Source organism: Oryza brachyantha, chromosome 2 (assembly GCF_000231095.2).
Source record: "Oryza brachyantha chromosome 2, ObraRS2, whole genome shotgun sequence".
Classification (NCBI taxonomy): domain Eukaryota; kingdom Viridiplantae; phylum Streptophyta; class Magnoliopsida; order Poales; family Poaceae; genus Oryza; species Oryza brachyantha.
In genome coordinates this window covers 23,601,649-23,620,077 of record NC_023164.2, presented here as the reverse complement: position 1 = coordinate 23,620,077, position 18,429 = coordinate 23,601,649, and the positions used below count along the sequence as shown (strand labels likewise).

At 41.5% G+C, this 18,429-nt stretch overlaps 3 protein-coding genes across 3 annotated transcripts; all 3 read right to left on the bottom strand.

Annotated features, from left to right (window-relative positions):
* Positions 1-166: 166 nt before the first annotated feature.
* On the bottom strand, positions 167-2,788 carry LOC102721049 (NEP1-interacting protein-like 2). Its single transcript, XM_006647814.3, has 5 exons — positions 2,409-2,788; positions 2,090-2,268; positions 1,782-1,865; positions 1,334-1,498; positions 167-516 (listed from the first exon to the last, which is right to left on the bottom strand). The coding sequence occupies exons 1-5, from the start codon at positions 2,524-2,526 to the stop codon at positions 394-396; spliced, it is 669 nt and encodes a 222-aa protein (XP_006647877.1). The 5' UTR covers positions 2,527-2,788; the 3' UTR covers positions 167-393.
* A 4,079-nt stretch (positions 2,789-6,867) lies between these two features.
* Positions 6,868-8,038, bottom strand: LOC102703191 (uncharacterized protein At5g39570). Its single transcript, XM_006648978.3, has 2 exons — positions 7,551-8,038; positions 6,868-7,446 (listed from the first exon to the last, which is right to left on the bottom strand). Exons 1-2 carry the CDS (start codon positions 7,965-7,967, stop codon positions 7,264-7,266), a joined length of 600 nt encoding a protein of 199 aa, XP_006649041.2. The 5' UTR covers positions 7,968-8,038; the 3' UTR covers positions 6,868-7,263.
* Positions 8,039-8,254: 216 nt separating this feature from the next.
* Positions 8,255-16,933, bottom strand: LOC102720768 (probable serine/threonine-protein kinase SIS8). Its single transcript, XM_015833809.2, has 13 exons — positions 16,111-16,933; positions 15,073-15,513; positions 14,374-14,477; positions 12,782-14,166; positions 12,628-12,668; positions 11,830-11,898; positions 11,530-11,630; positions 11,100-11,178; positions 10,887-10,985; positions 10,741-10,809; positions 9,184-9,233; positions 8,919-9,095; positions 8,255-8,800 (listed from the first exon to the last, which is right to left on the bottom strand). The coding sequence occupies exons 1-13, from the start codon at positions 16,717-16,719 to the stop codon at positions 8,686-8,688; spliced, it is 3,339 nt and encodes a 1,112-aa protein (XP_015689295.2). The 5' UTR covers positions 16,720-16,933; the 3' UTR covers positions 8,255-8,685.
* Between the last annotated feature and the right edge of the window lie 1,496 nt (positions 16,934-18,429).

The window sequence follows — 18,429 nt, the reverse complement described above, 5'->3', positions numbered from 1 at the left end:
AAACTAATCATAATCGATACCCTTAAAAAGAAACCGTCACAATTCCATACTACACTCATACACTGTGCGTTACACAACAGCAAGGTAGAAATGGCTGCCCATGTAGCCATTTCCTATGGCATTACCTGGCAATCCAGCACTCTCAAAGGAACTGAAGAGCTCCGCGGCAGAGAAACCTTATTCATTTTACATTGCAACTCGGCGTAAGAAAACAGTGTCGAATCGTCTGATTTACAATCACTATTTTCGCTGGTAAAAACGATATCTATCTTACAACGCTACTGTGTATATTACCTCTCTGGTGGGTGCTAGCAAAAGCAAACACTTTGCACAACTAGTTTCTTCTAAGACAGTGAGCCAGCAGAATACAAGGAGGTTGGTTACCTTCTGCCGTTACACGCATTGCCTACATACAGGGCACGAACCGTGGCCAACGAGCCATTTGTCCACGCAAGGCTGGTGGAAAGTGTGCGAGCAATTCGGCAATCTCCTCGCCGTTTCACCGGTTACAATATCCTGCAAAGCGCAAGGAAGTGGTGGCATCGAGTGTAAGTAGCGAGCAAGCAGCAGAGCAAATGCTAAGCACATTGCATTTAGTAGCACGCATAATTTGGTGTGCAAGTTGCCACAAAAGGAGAACATAAAAACGAGGTCGTTGCATCTCCCTGCTCTACATATCACACCGGCGCAATAATATCATATCCACTGCTACCAGCTACATCTATAGCGGTAAGATATGTACTTGCAGTTTTCATTTATCAATCTCAAAATGAGCCGCATTTTCTGGTTCAACGAGGTCCACAAGAGCTTTGGATATTGGTTGCTAATCACTGATCAGGTAAGACACCATATTCAATGGTCATGTACGAGTTAGATAAGTTTAAAATGTTCTTCAACTGTCTACCAGTCCTGTGTTACGAGAAGTGTCTAGTAATCTGTCATTTACCCAAGGCCATCTGTCCTGATCCATTACTAGTACTACCTCCATCCTGTAACATAATAAGATATTTTCTCTATGCATTAAATCCCTTATATTTTAGGACGAATGTATATCCGAATCAATCATCGCTAACAACCAATAGAGACTTGTACCAGTCATCTAGTGGTATGCTATCACCAATTTTCAAATGTTTCTCGATCTCAATTTTCTCAACAAACTTTACCTAAAAGGAGAAAGCTCAAAGTATACTAACTGAACGTTGACTATATTGTCTGCAATTAAAGAATGGATGTAATTTCAACAGAGTACGTTCATTTTGCTCTTATTACGATTGTTGAAACTAAGCCATGTGCAGTTTTATTGACATCAGAAAACTAATTTTCGTAACTATACCTGCAAGCAAATAGCGCAAGAGAGGTCTTCACCAAACGAGTTCCGAGTTTGATCAGTGACCACATAGTGTGGTAATTTCTTCAGTGACTCCCGTGAAAGCCCTTTAGATGAAAAGTCTCCAAAAATATCGTACAGATCATCATGACCAAAATCTGAAATGCTGATCTGTTGATGAAGACCATTAAAAAATCAGTAAAAAATGCTTCAGAAAATAACGATGGATAACGTCTCTTTCTGAAGTACTCTTCACCTACTCTCCAATGAATTTGTAACGTTGTCTCAACCAATTACAGTGGTTTAGAGCTAGTAGCAATTTAGCAAACAAAATAATGAAATGATGGACAGCGTATCAGGATTTTTCCACCAAAGAGCTTTTTTTTTAAAAAAAAAAAATGAGAACCATATCAAACAAAAGTACAAAACTACAACAATAGAACATGCAGCTTACCTGCAAACGGTGCGTTGTATACGCTGAAGGTACATTTTGCTCTTGCAAAAACCGAGCATGAAGGAGCTGCTCGATGAAATCTGCCTGAACACCAAACCACGACATTTTCTTAGAAGCATATCACAAAAACACAGACGAGTTACATTGTAAAATCATGGTTGAGGACTAATCGACCTAGCATGTTGGAAGTTTTAGCGTACTGGTGGTGACACTGACATCAGGCTGACGAACATATATTTTTCAGAGAAAATGAATTCGTCAGATACTTAGTGACAGCTTCTGGATGAACATGGAAGAAGCTTACTGACCATGGAGGATGTGCCATGAGAGCCCAGCCGGTCCGAGCACCAATAAGCACGGGAAGCCTCGAGGACCTCAATGGAGAGCACAGCTCCGGCGAAGGCCCCCAATCCAGCTCCCCGGAGCACGCCGCTATCGGAGGCCCTTCCGGCCAGCGCGCCGGTCACTGCTCCGGTCAGGGCTCCAGCTTTTTACACAGCACCACATCAAGAACGCAAAGCCACATAAAAAATGCTTGGTAGCGTTAAAGAAACCATTCATGAGCAGCTCGAGCAAACTGCAGGGGGAGGGGGAAGAAAGACGGAGCAAGGCGGGCGCGGTGGGTACCGAGAGCGAAGAGGCCGGTGAGCGCGCCGGAGATGACGCCGGCGAGCATCCTGGGGAGGTACACCGCCACGCCGCTCTCCTCCAGCCCGTCCTCCGCCGGCGCGAGCGCGACCTCCATCAAGGCGGCCCCCCCGGGAAGTGCGCGGGCCTTGCAGGCGCAGTTTAGCTTTGGCCCGTGCCGTGCCGTGCGTCGCGCGCGGTGGTTGGCGTGGGGAGGCGGGTGAAGAGAGCGGAGGCCAAGGCGGGAGGAGACGAGAGGAGAGGCTCTCCGGGAGCAGAGGAGGGTGAAGAAGAGGACGTGAAGTGAAGCTCCCGGCTTTTTTCTTTTTGCGAGCTGCGTCGCGCAGGCGACTCGTGATGAAATGATATTTGCTTTGCTTTGCTTTGCTCTTTGCTTTTTCTTTGTAGGCAAGAGAATTGTTTGCATCCCTTTCGTTCTCATAGGTAGCAGCAGTACTTTCCAAGGTTGGTTAGGGGGCCTTTTTTTCATAATTAGCCCTTAGGAAAAATGTTTATATATAAAAATTGATAGGTATTTCTCGAGGACATAAAATCACTCTTAGATCGATACACAGGAGAGAGTATCTGTAACAACTCCTTTAGTCTCAAAAGTCAAAACATAAGGACCTCTAGCGTTTAAATTTTATCTCCTAACCTCACAATTAGCTCACTAGCCAGCCGATAATTAAGCCAGTCGTAAATAAGGGTCCCACCCGTTTGATGACGAACATTTTAGACTTTTACATAATTTGTCCTAAAATTATCAAAAGATATATTTTCTCCGTTTCACAATATAAGATTTTCTGAATTTGTATAGATTTATATATATGCTAATAAATATAGACACATATAAAACACATATTGATTGATATATAGATGAATCTATGCAAACCTAAAGTCTTATAGTATGAAATAGAGGGCACATGATATTTATTACCAGGAAAGTGTAAAACTTAGAAAAGAAAGATATTTTGTTTAGCGGTCCTCATCCAAATAGCTTGTGAGTTGGAAGTAGTGGAAGGTCCCTGTCAAAAAGTTGTTTTCTTTAAGTAAAATTTGACAGATATATTTTAAGGGCACAAGAAGAATAAACATGACACACGTAATGCCATCACTTATATAACGTAATGTTAGCTCACTTGTGATATATGTGATGAATAATTAGCAAATGAATTATTGTTTGGACTAATGTATATCAAGTTTTGAAAATTTTGTTTTTTAAATATGTTTTTCTTTGTCTTTGATGCATAGCAAAAGCTTGGAGGTGACCGTGGTTAGAAGTTATAGTGGCATCCTTACAATTAGTCGAATTATAAAGATATATTTCAAAACTAATAAATTTATAATAATATAGATTTAATTAACCCATAAATCAATGGTCCTTTTTAAATATACCGTACTACTGCTACCGACAGTAAAAGTTACCGACCCTACAACTTAACTTTCTGTTCTAACAGTAGTAGATTGAAATCGGTGCCAAACTACGAGACTTAACCATGTTCATTTCCAAAAACTTTTCTAAAAATATCCCATCGAATCTTTGGACACCTAAATAATGTATTAAATATATATAAACACTAAAATTAATTATATAGTTATGAAAAAAAATCAGAAGACGAATCTTTTAAGCCTAATTAGTACATGATTAACAAGTGCTATAGTAACCAACATACGCTAATGATGGATTAATTAGACTCAAAATATTCGTCTCGCGGTTTCCAGGCGAAATCTAAAATTTGTTTTGTAATTAGAGTACGTTTAATATTTCAAATATGTGATCGTAAATTTGATGTGATATTTTTGTAAAATTATTTTGCAAAATGAACATAGCCTAGTAATCTTTATTCATATATGTGAATTACAATGTAATCATGATAATGATAGTGACAATGTGACATAGTGTAGCACATGCGTGCAGAGAATATGGCGGGGCGACCATGGATCTTTGGTGATGGTGTATTAGTGTTGGTTGGAGTATCCGAGTATGTAAGATATAGAGGTGATTGTTTATTTTTTCATAAAAATAAATATATATTTATAAATAAAAATTAGTTTCTGAATAAAAATTTATATATATGTTCTTAGCAATCTAACAACCAAAGCTGAAAAATAAACTACGATAACAAACTTCAAAATTAACTCTAAATTTAATGTTACAAATTTAAATATTAAAATATAAATATAAGCATAAGTAAAAAAATGTTATAATAGTAAGCTTTGGCTAAAACCTATTACCAAATATATTTTTATGCCATTATTTAACGAGCGCGTTCGCAACTGCGTGTTGCAAATTGACTTGATAGCGCGTGCAAAACGAGAAATATTATTATATGATTAATTAAGTATTATTATTGCAAACTTGAAAAAGATAAATCTATTTTTAAATCAATTTGTATACAATTTTTTTGACAAAAAACACACAATTTAGTATTTTGAGAAACATGCCAAGAAGTAAGAATGATTATCCACTATTAGCGTTTGGGAACGCGCCCAATATCTCCTAGTTAGTCAATGGCTAACAAGAACGAAAATTTCAGTGGACGTTATCTCACAATTTGGCTAACTCTGATATGATAATCGTTTAATGTGGCTGACTATTAACCACAAAGGACCAATGGGAGTATGTCTTGAAAGACTGGTGTCCTGTTACGTATGTCTGACGTAAACACTAAATCCAACGTGTGCTGCGCATAGCTCGCGCCATCCATGCGGAGCACTGGATCTCGCTTCATAGGCTGTACTGCTACTACTGATCTCTCAGGATCTCTCAGGATGGAGACGGTACGCCGGTCAGCCCAATCCTGTGAGGACTATCTTTTTCTTACTGTAAAAAAAAATCAAACGTTATATTATAAATAAAAAATAATTTATAAATAAAACTTTTATATATGTGTTCATAATAATTTAAAAGTCAGGACTAAAAAATATAGCATCATGGAAAAATATCTAAATTAATTCTAAATTTAAGATTAAAAATTTAAATTTTAACTTATAAATATAAATGTAAATAAAAGTTAAAAGATGGGTGCTATGCTCGAGCTGTATTCTGGTTAGCTAATCCGGCGCCGACCACCCGGCCTACCGGCACGCGTGCCGCGCGCTTCGCCCGTTCCCGCGCAAGACGGCACGCGGTCCGGCGGAACGGGTGCCTTGCTCTCTCGAACGCCACGACGACGTTTACGTTGACAATATAAAGTTTTCTAACACTACTTGCGTAAATAATTATATTAATCAATATATGAATTTAGATATATCTAAAAAAATAACGATACAAACCGAGGGATACAACCCAACCCAAGCCGTCGTCCGGCACACACGCAGGCACGTTGTCTTCTCGAGCGTGACCGGCAATAAGTTGTTACGATGTCGCTAGCTCGATCAGCGACAAGTCGATCTATCGGCCTATGCTTCACGCCCAATAATGATATGTTTAGTTTGCAAAAACGAAAATTTTTATGGTCTCATATAACATTTAATCGGATATTGTAGAGAGTTTTTGGAGACGAATAAAAAAACGAATTTCACAGCTTGCTTCAAAACCGCGACACGAATTTTTTAAGCATAATTAATCTGTCATTAGCACATGCGGGATACTGTAGCACTTATAACTAATCATGCCCTAATTAGGCTCAAATGATCTGTCTCACGATTTCTTCCATAACTGTGCAGTTAGTTTTTGATTTCATATGTGTTTAGTGGTTCATTTAGGTGTCTAACGATTTGATGTGATATTTTTGGAAAAAAGTTTTTGGTAGCTAAACGGGGCCTAATGCTCGCTAGCTTTACGTATCGTGTGATAGTTACAGCGACTGTTTCTGACCCAACATCCTCTTCTCCACCATACCTTTCACCCACTTACTACAGCTGCAGCAGAGCACGCCAACGGCACTCAGGGTTGCTTGGTTCTTCTTTTTCTTCATTTTTTTTCTCAGGCGTGATGAACTGATGATGCACGCGAGAAGAAGGTCAAGTATGGGCAGCCCCTAAATGCGATCCGGTTTAGTGCTAGCTCGTGCGTGTGACGGTGTGAGCGAGTCGTGGTGGCGTGGAGTGATGATATCATTAGGAGGATCCAACAACCCGTCACATCGGCTACTAGTGTCCTTGTCGTCAATCCGAGCTAGCTGTTGTTCCTGTTCATGTATTTGTGAGCTTGTTGCTACCAGCAACCGGGGTTGATCAGAGGTTATGATGCTTACCTGCCGCATCAAAGATTATCATGTACATCCAACGCGAGTGGCATTGTGATATGATCTTCGCACGTACAAAACAGTGTTTGGGTGTTTATAAAAAAATTAAATGACATATTTACAAATAATATATATATATTCTCCGTGATTTAAAAGTTAAGACTGAAAAATAAAGTTCGATGAAAAAAAATCTCAAAATGAACTCTAAATTTAAAGTTGAAAATTAAAATTTAGCTTATAAGTATAAGCATAAGGGAAAAGATAAGGTGAAAGGCATACAAACAAGTCAAACGCATTTTATTCCAAAAGGATTGCAAGCATGCATTCAGATAAGAGCAAATAACATAATAAACCTCTTTCTTTCACCAAAAATATATACTCTCCCACTTTTTATTTGACATTATTGATTTTCGATGTGCAGTTGACCGTTCATTCTATTCAAAATTTTTTGTAAATATCAAAAGTTATAAGTCAAGCTTAAAATAACTTTAGTAATAAATTATATCATAGAAAAAATTATAATTAGATAAATCTATGAATAAGATAATGATCAAACGTAGTTAATGGTGTTAAATAAAAAATATTAATAGAGTAATAACTTGCTTATTTAGCATGGCATGAACCAGCAACAGCAGCCTCACAGGCTGCTTGATCCGTTCATCGGATCAATCATCGTAATCGTGGCGGCGGCGGTTGTTCTTCTCGTAACGCGACTTCCTCTCGTCGTCGGAGTCATCGTCGTCGTCATGCTTCTTGTAGCGCGGCTTCCTCTCGTCGTCATCGTCGTCGTCGTCGTGCTTCTTGTACCGCGGCTTCCGCTCGTCGCCCGAGCCATCGTCGTCATTACCCTAGGGAACAAGGAGAATGTTTTACTCAACGGAACATAGACAAAGCTAAGGAGGCCAGCTAAGGCCCAGGGAGCTAATGGGCTAGGCCCGTGCACTGCACACACATATTTCTTGCGGCCGCCGCCGCCGCCGCCATGGTACTTGGGCTGGTCGTCCCCGTACGCCGGCTTGGGCTTCCTGTAACCGCCGTGCGTCGCCTCGCCGTCGTCGTCGTCGTCAATGCGTCCCTTCCTCCCGTACCCACCACCGTAGCCGTCGTGTTTGTCGTCGTCGGGCTTCCTGCCTTGCCCAGCCGAGCCGTATGTCTCCTCGGCCGGCGGCCTCCGGCCATACTGGGGGCGGTCACATGAGGAGGAAGAGGAGGCCGTGGAGATGGGGTGGCAGATCTCGTCGGAGGGCGGGAGGGCTCGGCCGAAGGTGAGGGCGAGGTCGTAGCCTCCGCCGTAGGGGGTGGGGTCGTACTCGTCGAAGTTGGCCACCTCGTCAGCGGGATGGCCGCCTCCCCAGAACACGCTCGCCATCGGTGGCTCGTGCGACTGCGAAGGCGAATGCTGGCTCGATCACGGTGTAGGTGGTGTACGTTGGCGGGGAGGCACGGCGGGAAGAGATATGGGCAGGGGCCGGCCGCGCCGCGCGCGGTTCGGGACTTTCCGTGGCTGGGAACCGGTCAAGCCGAGACAGCCGCGCGTCCGGGCATCCATTGCGCTGGCGGATTGCATTGCGTTTTCGGTCACGTAGGCCGAAGGGGCCGGTGAATACGGAGCCGAACAAACAGTTGATGGAAAACGCTGAGCAGAGCAGGGGGGCAAAATCCGAACAACCGTTTTCTCCTCTCATTTTCCCCTTTGATTGACAGCAAATTTATCTTCTTTTTTTCTTTTTCTTGGGATATTACACAAATACCCACCATTTGGTGGAAAAGACGAGACAAAATGAAAAGAGAGATGGTATGGACAAAGCACCTGTAACTTCAGTCCTCCATGTGATTTCCTGACTATGGTGTTCCCACTGTGCTAAATATTAGACTCGCGTCTGCACTGCACAGTTTCCTGCCGTTGTATTTTCCTCCGTGGACGGGTCTGGTAGCGCTGGTCTTCACAGATGGATACCCAGCGTCCCAGAAAGATTAACATAATCACGCTTTCGAATCTCGAAGACACATTTGGTGTTACTATACAAAAAAACAAAAACAATGCTATACTTAAGGCCTTCGGGCAGCTGGTAGCATCCTCTTTTTTCTTACTCGTCTGTTTGCTGTACTCTCTGCCTTGGCGCTTGATTGCTGGTAATGTTCTTCAACAGTGGTTTTAATGCGGCCATGATATCTGCAAATGATGGTCGCAACTTTGGGTCCCTACACCAAATAGAGGATGCAAAACTGAGAAAACGAGTATGTATTCACAAACAAGAATGCAGGTTCAGTGTGCCTGGAAGAATTCAGATGAGCGACAAAGTGAGTGAGGCACACTAACGTCTGCCAGCATTTTGTTATTATTTCTGCAATGACGGGATCAGTGTTATCTGGAATATCAAGGCGACGATTCTGAAACCCAACAGCTCCGACAACTTGCATGGCGTTCATGCCTTCCCAAGGTTGCAGCAGTGTACAAAGTTCCCACAGTATGACCCCATAGCTAAAAACGTCGCATCTGCCAGTATGCACAACCGTTTAAGCCATCACAAACTCATTTGAGGAACGAATACATCTGAGCTTAGTTTTAAGAAAGTAGAACTTACTTTTCGTCTGATGGTTCATTACGAAGTACTTCAGGTGCCATCCACTCCGCCTGCACACCAACATAATATTCAGTGCCAACAATGGTAACACTCAATCAAGCTTATGAATAAGGTACAGATGATACCTATACATAGCATCAGTCTACATTCTGTAGTTCACAAGAAAATTCCTGCTATAACAGCAAAAAAGAACTACTCTAAACCATCCAGCTAGTTATGAAATCTTGCACCTACAAACCTGATGCAGGTGGAGACTGCAGAATTGCTTATAAAGCTAAAGAGTTTACAGAGGTCTGTATTCTGTCTATCAGCGTTGTCTTTAAAGCTTAGTATCTGATTAGATATAACTTAAGATCTATAAGTGCAATGAAGGATCTTATTATATGAAACTAACCCAAGATAAACATCACTTAACATAAACTTGACCATAAAGAATCAGGGGAAACCAGAAGAATAAATAAGGTGTGGATCGGGCATGGACTTTTACACCACAAAAAGCTTTCTTTGAACAGTATATCCACTAAATGGTAATATGGTCATTTGGCTTATCATTTGTAGGGGTGGTAATATTGAAAAAGATAGTTTGAACATCAACTATAGAATCTTCAAAACTAAATGGACATAAAACAAAAGTTTGCAACAGAGAGTACGAACATTGCCGTGAAGTCCAAAATATACCCTGAACCCTGTTGATTCACCTAAGGCTAAGCCCTCTAAACTATGATCATAAATCTTCCGTCCAGACTAGGATAACTCAAGCTATACTTTCATTTCAATCCTTTTTTATATCATCAAGCACAATGGATTATACCTTCACAATTTTCAATTCCTTTTCATATGCATGGACCACAATGGATTATACTTCAAATATTACAATCTCTTTTTATATGCACAGAGCAAAATTGAGAGGGAAAAATACTATGCATAAGAGTAATATACTAACTGGTATATTCTTCCAAATGATTGTTCTAGCTCGGTTCAAATTCAGGCAGAAGGGTTTCTTGGAGATAATGTTCATAGCTTGTTGAGACATTTGTAAACAAAGATATGGGAAAAGTTTTCAGAATATAACCCCAATTGAAGATCAATGGCTCGGATGCTTTAAGAAAGAAATTCTCCTACATACGTGTAGGATGAATGGACCCCTCGAAGACTTGGTTTTTTTCGTGATTACAATCTTTGTAATTCTGATTCATCCATCTCTGTAACTTTGTAGATATTTTTCTGGTTATAAAACTAATCTACTAGGCAGACGAGTAATTGTAGTAAAAAAATATTGACTGGTATAAAACTCTCCCGATGAGAGATGAACCACCAGACAACCCAGGCTTTTGCTGCTTGATGTTTCTGAAGATAGATGCACAAAATTGCATGATAATTAAGTGGTGCAGAACTTAAAACTCTTCAAACAAATTTAATCATGCAGAAGTGAGTACTTTCTTACTCTCCCTAAAATTACACAACTTCGAAGTTCGAACCACTTTCCCTTTCAAATGAGTACAGAATTGCTGCTCAAATAAAAGTAATACTAAAATAGCAGAAATTGTTTGAGCTTACTGTTCCAGCTGTTGATCTTGATGACAGGAAGGTCTTGTTCTTCATTTTTGATAAACCAAAGTCGCAAACCTAGTTGCAAAAATTTAAGTGGCTTGCAACAGAAGTAAAAATAAATGAATTTCATTGCTATCGTGTAAATACTGTACCTTCACAACCCAATTCTTGTCAACCAGTAGATTTGGAGACTTTAGATCCCGATGGACTATCACCGGTGTGCAGTTATGCAGGTAATTCATGCCACGGGCCTAAGGACCATTGTAGAAAACTTAGTAAATAATAATTTTAGCTGAGTTTCTCGACACATATCAGCAACCTTATTAACAACAAGTTGAGATGTAATAGTCACACATTACGCATACCACATCAAGGGCCATTCGTAAGCGTTTTCTTTCATCCAACTGGTTGTTGGGACGATGAATCAACCGGAATAAACTACCTCTGTGACACCAATAGGAAAAGGCAGGAATGGTTAATAATATAGAGTTCCTAAAAAAAGTGAGCAACTATGACCATACTTAATGCCACTATTCTTAAAAGGGTTGCAGGTGAATGTTCCAAAATGTGTCTATGATTATGACACAGGTCAACTGACTCGGCTTGACTTACAACAGAGAATATTGCTATAATAGTCAATCAGGAAACATGGTGTAAAATGAAATTTGTCTTGATAAGCTTATCTTGTTAAGGTAATAAATTCTGAAGAAAACATTAACTAGTATGTGATCTTGAATTCCTATTTTCTACATGCTACATAAAAACAATGTAACATTCTACACAAATAAAACATACCTTGGAAGAAATTCAGTGACAATAGAAAGATTGGGCACACGAGTAATAGCACCCATGAAGAGAACAACATTAGGATGCCGCAACCTTCTGATTATTCGCACCTAGATATGAAAATGATGTATTACATTAGGCTCATATGGTGTGCACATGAGGTCAAATGGTCAATATGCACACATGCAAGTGTAAACATGAACAATAAAATACATGAGCAAACACACAAACATATGAACACAGGCTAGTGGCCAAAACATCTGTACTTCAGTCTATTTATGTCATTTGAGCTAAACCATGGAAATATACCTCAGTTCTAAATTCTTCCAGAGCATCACTTGAAATATCTTGTTGCAGAAACTTCTTTACAGCAACTTCCTATAAACAACATTATTTTGATACCCTGTTAAACATAGAGTTGCTAGAGATTTCAAGAAGATGGTGCAGAAGAAAAGATAGATCTTCACATTAATGAAAATACCTGAATACAAACATTAGACATTCGAAAGCAATTTTCACAAATACTGAAGTTTGTTGCCAATAAATGACTAGCTGCTTTCCAGGTGAAACATGAAACAATTAATTGCAAAACAGAAAAAGTTTATACACCACATCAAAAACTCCCCTTTTTGGTGCAAGACCTAACTGGGGTACAGAAAACTATCCAAATGACTATAGTAGCTTCTCATTGTATTATTTTTATTGTAAAATATCATCAGGTTTTTAAAATTAGGTAGTTATTCTATTCAGTACAATAGTTGATACTGTCATAAACCAAGGCTTACAATCTCGACTGGCTAGCAAATTTCGACACCATTTGAGCATCACATTTTTTTTGTTAATTTCAAATGGATTTCAAACAAAACAGTTCAAGATGCACATTCAAGCCCAGCTCAATTAGTTCAAAATTTGTTGAGATTGTGAACCCTGGAATGAACATTGTATATGTTATCCGGTGAACATTGATTCACATCTTTAATCATCAAGAGATCAAATGTGTTTGAGATTGCTTCCATATTGTCCAATATATCGATTGGATTCAGATAATAACATGGAACCTGTTAATAAATTAGAACATATGAGAGCATTTTTTACTGAAAGACTTACTGTTCCATGCCACTCTCCTCTATAAACTTCTCCAAATGATCCTGGAACACAAAATGGTGGATGCATAATTTAAAAGAAAAGAACAATACAATAAGATTTTACAGACTGTCACTGGAATACATTATTAAGAAAAGAGCCATTTTAGTAAATTTACCAAGACCAATGCGTTCCCCAATAGTAATTTCTTCCCACTGGATTTCAAACTCTGCAACATCGTCCAGGGTGATTTCAGATTTTGCACTCTCTGTTCCGCTTGATTTATCTGAGGTTCTTTCAGCATCCTGGCGAACTTCAACTGAATCTTTTTCTTGTTCCAAACTATTATCTTGACCATGGTCAATTTCAAAATTCTGTTTATCCCAGAAGTCGTCTGCAATTTTCTCAACTGATTCATTCCCTTCAGAGGGGCTTGGTAAACTATGCAGCTGATTACCAGGCTCCAAGTGTTCATATTGCTTGCTAACAGCAGCAGTTGTGGCAACAACTGCTGCTGCAGTGACTGTGGCAGCTGCTGCAACAGGCACGTCAAAGTTCACATCATTGTTTGATTTAGCGGCAGCAACAACCATTGAAGAGGCAACCACTGCTGCAGTTGCAACAGCAGCAGCCGTAACAGGCAATTGCTTTGTAAGCTGTGACGGAGATTCCTGGGGAGGTGCAGACGGTTCATACGGAGAAATAAAAGATGTGTTATCTCGAATATCAGGGGAGTGGTAAATGCCCAAACCCTCAACAGGCTTAAGTGAGTCTAGAGGTGCACGCTGAGGAACAACTTTTGATGGGAGTTCATGTCCAGGATGATGAGGCAGTAATGGACCATGACCACGATCAGCATATTCCCTCGACCCAAGTTCATTCATCCTCTTTTTCATTTCATCCTTGCTTTGAAAAAGGGTGGTGTCATACACAATGAGGTCCTTCGGCTCTTCCATGGAATCTTCCGAAAACAAGTCAGGCGGTGCTACGACTCCATTTTCAAGTAAAACCTCATGGATCTTTTGAGCTAATTGTGGATTTTCTTTTGCAGCATTAATCATGTACTCTGAAATATCCTTTACTTTCATCCTCCTGACAGCTGGAGTACTACCCACTTCTGGGGAAGAAGGTGAAGTTGACAAAGAATTAATTGCTGCGCTTGAACTTTCTTTGTTCTTCGCAGCAGCAGCAATGTTATTTGTACTTCCTGATTCACTAGTTATAGGCTTATTTTCACTGGTGCATGTGCTAACAGATAAAATATCAAATGAAGCTGATAGTGTATTTTGTTGATTGCTTTTACTTGTCTGGCTAGCTGTAGCTCCATCGGTATCAGAAGGACCAACATTGCTCCATGTAGATCTTCTGTCAGGAAACACATATTCAAAAGAACCACCTGCAGAATTCTCTAAACTATGAGAAGATCCCATCTGACTGAGGTCATTATCTTCATTAAAATGATGATTATTTGAGAAGGAACTTTCTTCGAATTCCGTAGACAAAACAGCACCATCTGAAGGAATAAGTGTACCAGGATCTGCAACGAGATCAACAATGAACTCCCTGCAAAATGCATCACGGTTAAGATGGTTTTGAAGTGAAATGTGGTTTTGTTGCATCTTTCAATTCTCGGTGCACCAACACTTAGGTGGAACGCATGGAACTAGCAAGTCCAATACAGTGATATCTCCACAATACACACTTGTGCTATCTCATGTTTATTTGTCCGAGAGAATCCCATTCACACTGAATATGTAAAGGACGCAATACCTTCCATCATCCAATTTCACAATATTCAAAGCCCCGTCGTCTGATCCAGTGTACTGCCTTCCTTTCAGGAGTCGACAGGGGATACCGATGCTATCGGCCAAAACCTACATGTAGGCATTAAGAAAAGTGATTGCTAGCAATAGATGGATTTGCATGTTTCGTGCAGTGGTTGGCTAGTTAATGTGTCTTATAGTGGCTGTAAAATAATAAGAAAAAATGTAGTCATAGTAACTGAGTTGGGCTGCGTTCGTTCGTACGAGGATAAGTTAACTTACCCTGGCACGGAAAACGTAGTAATAGATTAGTATATGCTTAATTAATTATTAAAAAGTAAAATAGATTAATATGATTTTTTAAAACAACTTTCCTATAGAAATTTTTTGCAAAAAATACACCGTTTAGCAGTTCGGAAAGCATGTGCGCGGAAAACGAGGCGGATAAGTTAACTTAGGCATATGAACGAACGGGGCCTTGGCCTTCTATTGTATTAGGAGAATGAGAAAATGTGTAAATATAATTTATAAACTGAATTTCTAGTTTTGAGAAATATAGAAACTAGAAAGCATTATAACAGATAATAGATGGTATTCAATGTTCAGTGTAAACTTTAGCAAATTCTTATCGTCAACAAAGTTCAGGACTAGAGCAACAAAGATGGCTTGGAACTAATCTTAAAAATTGTCTTATTAACCAACCAACCTTAAATAGCAGCGCGCGATGACGTGCCAGACCAACTTTTAATTGGCCAAGAGGAATAACTACGCTTCCAATACTGGTCCTCAGGTATCTCATCATTTTCTGGTACTTCACCAACATGCCCTCAGGATCAAAAAAAGTCCCACCCATGTGCCTGGCAACTAGGCTAGCAAGTTTCTGGACCAAATCATTTCCAACAAATTCTGAAGGTTTAGATTCACGGAGTTCAAGACTCATGATTACAGCCGCCTGGTCAAGTTTCATAAGCTCAGGATCTTCACCTCTGTGGACCAACACAGCTTCCCAGTTGACCCTATGTGAAAGTGATTGTGCTCGTAATTCCTTAAGAGAGGGCATGGTTATCGAAGCTGGCCCATTTCCAGTCACATAGAGATCATAAAAGCCATCTGATATTCTGTCATCATAGCCAAGGGCGTTGAAATTCTGTGAGGCATAAACAAATCTATCATTCGAGAGACACCAAAAAATGGATTAAGAGTTTAAAACAAAAGTATGTACAAAACTTTTGAGTTTGTTCGGTAGAAACACTAGGGATGCTTGATCTATTCAAAGATATTGTCAAATGTGCGATTCATGCCAATGCACGACCACAATGCATTACTGAAAAGCAAATAACAATTACTTCGACAGGTACACTCCAATCTACTGAATGATACACTAGAATCATACTCCAGAGCCCACACAAGCAGTGAAGATTGTACTGGGGATGCTGTTAGTCACAAGATGAGAAAGTTTAGCTTATCTGACAGACTCTAGGTTTCAGCAATTAGGCAGTCAGACAGCAGAAGATATGTAACGTAATGTGACACAGAAAGTACACCTAAGCTCGTGCTACCAACAGCACAAAACACCCAATCCATGCAATTGCAGTATCTATGAACTGCAACACTGAATCACTGCGCAGCAAGTCAAAGATGTAAAGTCAATCGGTTTTACAGCGTTGAGTCTATTCCAGTATCAAATATTACAGCTAATCAGCGAAGAAAATGAACCAGAGCGAACTAAGTTCACAAAACTAACCCAGTATCGGGCCGCGAGGGCCTCTGCGGAAGAGCTCTGGGGCGGGCAGAAGCCCAGGCTGATCTGCTTGGCAACTTCAATCTCCATCTCTTCTGGATTATCCCGCGCGCTCATCTCCAGCACCAGCTGCAGCTGGAACTCCTCTAGGTCGTCGTCCTCTTTCTCCCTGACCCGCTTCCTCTCCTCCGCCTCCGATGACTCCCTTATCACTCGCTCCTCCATGGCATCCTCTTCCTGCGACCTCCTCATCTCCCTCACGGCCTCTTCCTCCTGCGACCGCCTCCTCTCCCACTCCTCCTCCTGCGATCTCCTCCTCTCAGCCGCTCCGGATTGCCTCCTCTCATCCGCCGCCCCCGACCCTACCGACGACGAGAACGGCGACCCCTCCGCCTCCGAGGGTGTCGGCGGCGTGGGAGGCTGAGTCCGACCGGGGACGGCATCAAGCCAGCTCGACACCGCCGATGCCGAGGGCTGCCTCTGCTCGGCGTCCGGATGATGAGCCCCAACCCCGCCGCTCCCCTTCCGAGAGGGTGGAGGATGGGGAGGCGAGGAGGAGGCGCCATCGCCCGACCCCTCCCCGATGTGGAGCTTCCTGAAGAAGTTCTTCATGCCGTCGCCACCACCGCCCCCTCCCCCGCCGCCGCCGCCGCCAAAGCCGAGGTCGTCGTCGCAGCAGCAGCTATTGGCCTATTGCCTACTGTTGCTGGTGGTGGGTGGGTGGATCCGACATGGCCACTGACGCTGAGGCGGAAGGGTAACTTTAGGCAGGTATTGACTCATCTCCGACTGGGCAAAACGGCATTTGTTTAACGCGACCTGTGTTATCGCCTCCCCTTTCCGCAACTTCTTCTACCGCAAACAGAAACAGCCCCCGTAATCTACGTCTCACATTCCGCGTAATCAATACAGAAATATGTGCGCTTATTGTCTCGTCACGCACGGGATGGACGAGGAGGAGAATGTCTCGTTAGCTCCGGTATATCCGTGGGGTCATCTTTTCGATTTTTTAAAAAAGATTAATATATTTATAACGAAAAATAATTTATGAATAAAACTTTTATATATTTACTCATAGCAGGTTAAAGCTAAGGCTATAAATAAAATACAATAGAAAAATCTTAAAATCAATCTTTAATTTAGATTAAAATTTAAATTTTGACTTATAAAACTGACTGAAACCAAGGGGTTGGTCGCTGAAGTTGACGAGGCTTGCAGGTGGGGTCACCTAGTCCTCCGGGCCACATGACAGTGAAACACGAAATATATGACTTTTCGGCTGGTCTGATGCTGTAACCCATCATGCTCCACGAACAACAAGTGATTAGCAGACAAAAGAAAGCAACCCTATAGCAAGAAACGGCCAAAGTCCAGAAAGCGATTAGCGGAAGAAATGAGAGCTAACTCGGTGCAGAGCCTGGGTGGACGCGGCCCACCGTGAACAAACCCACCACACCGCCAGCCAAAATCGTGGCCTAATGACATGTGGGCCCGGACCACTACCCAACTGGAGGCGGCCGCGGGCCCGTTCGTACCGGTACTAGCAAGCCTAGCACGATGAGTGGGCGACGCCTTCTGTGGGGGCCCACGCACCATTGAGATTCCGCACACTATCGCGTGGGCCCGGAGCGGAACCTTTATCCTGCTGCCCACTGACACGCTGATCTGGCGGATTTGCCGGCCCACTTGCCATCACTAGTAGGTCGTCTGTAGTGGACAACGGGCATTCGCCATGACTGCAAGACCAGTTTACGCGTACACACCCAGCCCACACAACGTGAGAGAGCTGCCAGGTGGGCCCTATGTCTCCCTCCCTTCCTTCGGCGCTGCGTGCAGGACGGGGAGAGAGATAATGCTTCCTGGTGGTGGGACCCACACGGTTGGTGGGCCATCCCAACTTAAACACGGTTGGCCAATGGGCCGCGCCGTTGTCCCTCTTCTGTGTGGGCTGCGATGGGCTTCGTAGCTCTTGATTGTTTTCTTAACTTAGGCCAGGCCCCCATTTCCTTCGAAGGAAATTTTTGAATTTTATTTATTAAATAATTTATAAATTTAATTTTGTATTTTAAAAATTCATAGAACTAACCTGTTAATGCCGGATTTAATTTTGCATTGAAAAACTAACCTATTACACACAGACTCTAATTAAATATAAAATCCTAAACAAATTTTAAGATATAAATAAAACTAATTTACACGGATTGTGATTAGTTCCGAATCTATCTCTAAACTTCTGAGTCCAATCGGACTTCAATCTTGTCCGATTCAGACTTTATCGGCTGAACATATTGCCTTCAATTTATTCTTCCAACCAATTGCTCT

Coding starts and splice junctions, on each gene's coding strand:
- LOC102721049 (XM_006647814.3), bottom strand. CDS start 2,526: ATGGAGGTCGCGCTCGCGCCGGCGGAGGACGGGCTGGAGGAGAGCGGC. Junction 1,866..2,089: donor CTCATGGCACATCCTCCATG/GTCAGTAAGCTT, acceptor TTTGGTGTTCAG/GCAGATTTCATCGAGCAGCT. Junction 1,499..1,781: donor ATACAACGCACCGTTTGCAG/GTAAGCTGCATG, acceptor CTTCATCAACAG/ATCAGCATTTCAGATTTTGG.
- LOC102703191 (XM_006648978.3), bottom strand. CDS start 7,967: ATGGCGAGCGTGTTCTGGGGAGGCGGCCATCCCGCTGACGAGGTGGCC. Junction 7,447..7,550: donor GCGGCGGCCGCAAGAAATAT/GTGTGTGCAGTG, acceptor CTTGTTCCCTAG/GGTAATGACGACGATGGCTC.
- LOC102720768 (XM_015833809.2), bottom strand. CDS start 16,719: ATGAAGAACTTCTTCAGGAAGCTCCACATCGGGGAGGGGTCGGGCGAT. Junction 15,514..16,110: donor CCCTCGCGGCCCGATACTGG/GTTAGTTTTGTG, acceptor TATGCCTCACAG/AATTTCAACGCCCTTGGCTA. Junction 10,810..10,886: donor ACAAGAATTGGGTTGTGAAG/GTACAGTATTTA, acceptor TTTTGCAACTAG/GTTTGCGACTTTGGTTTATC.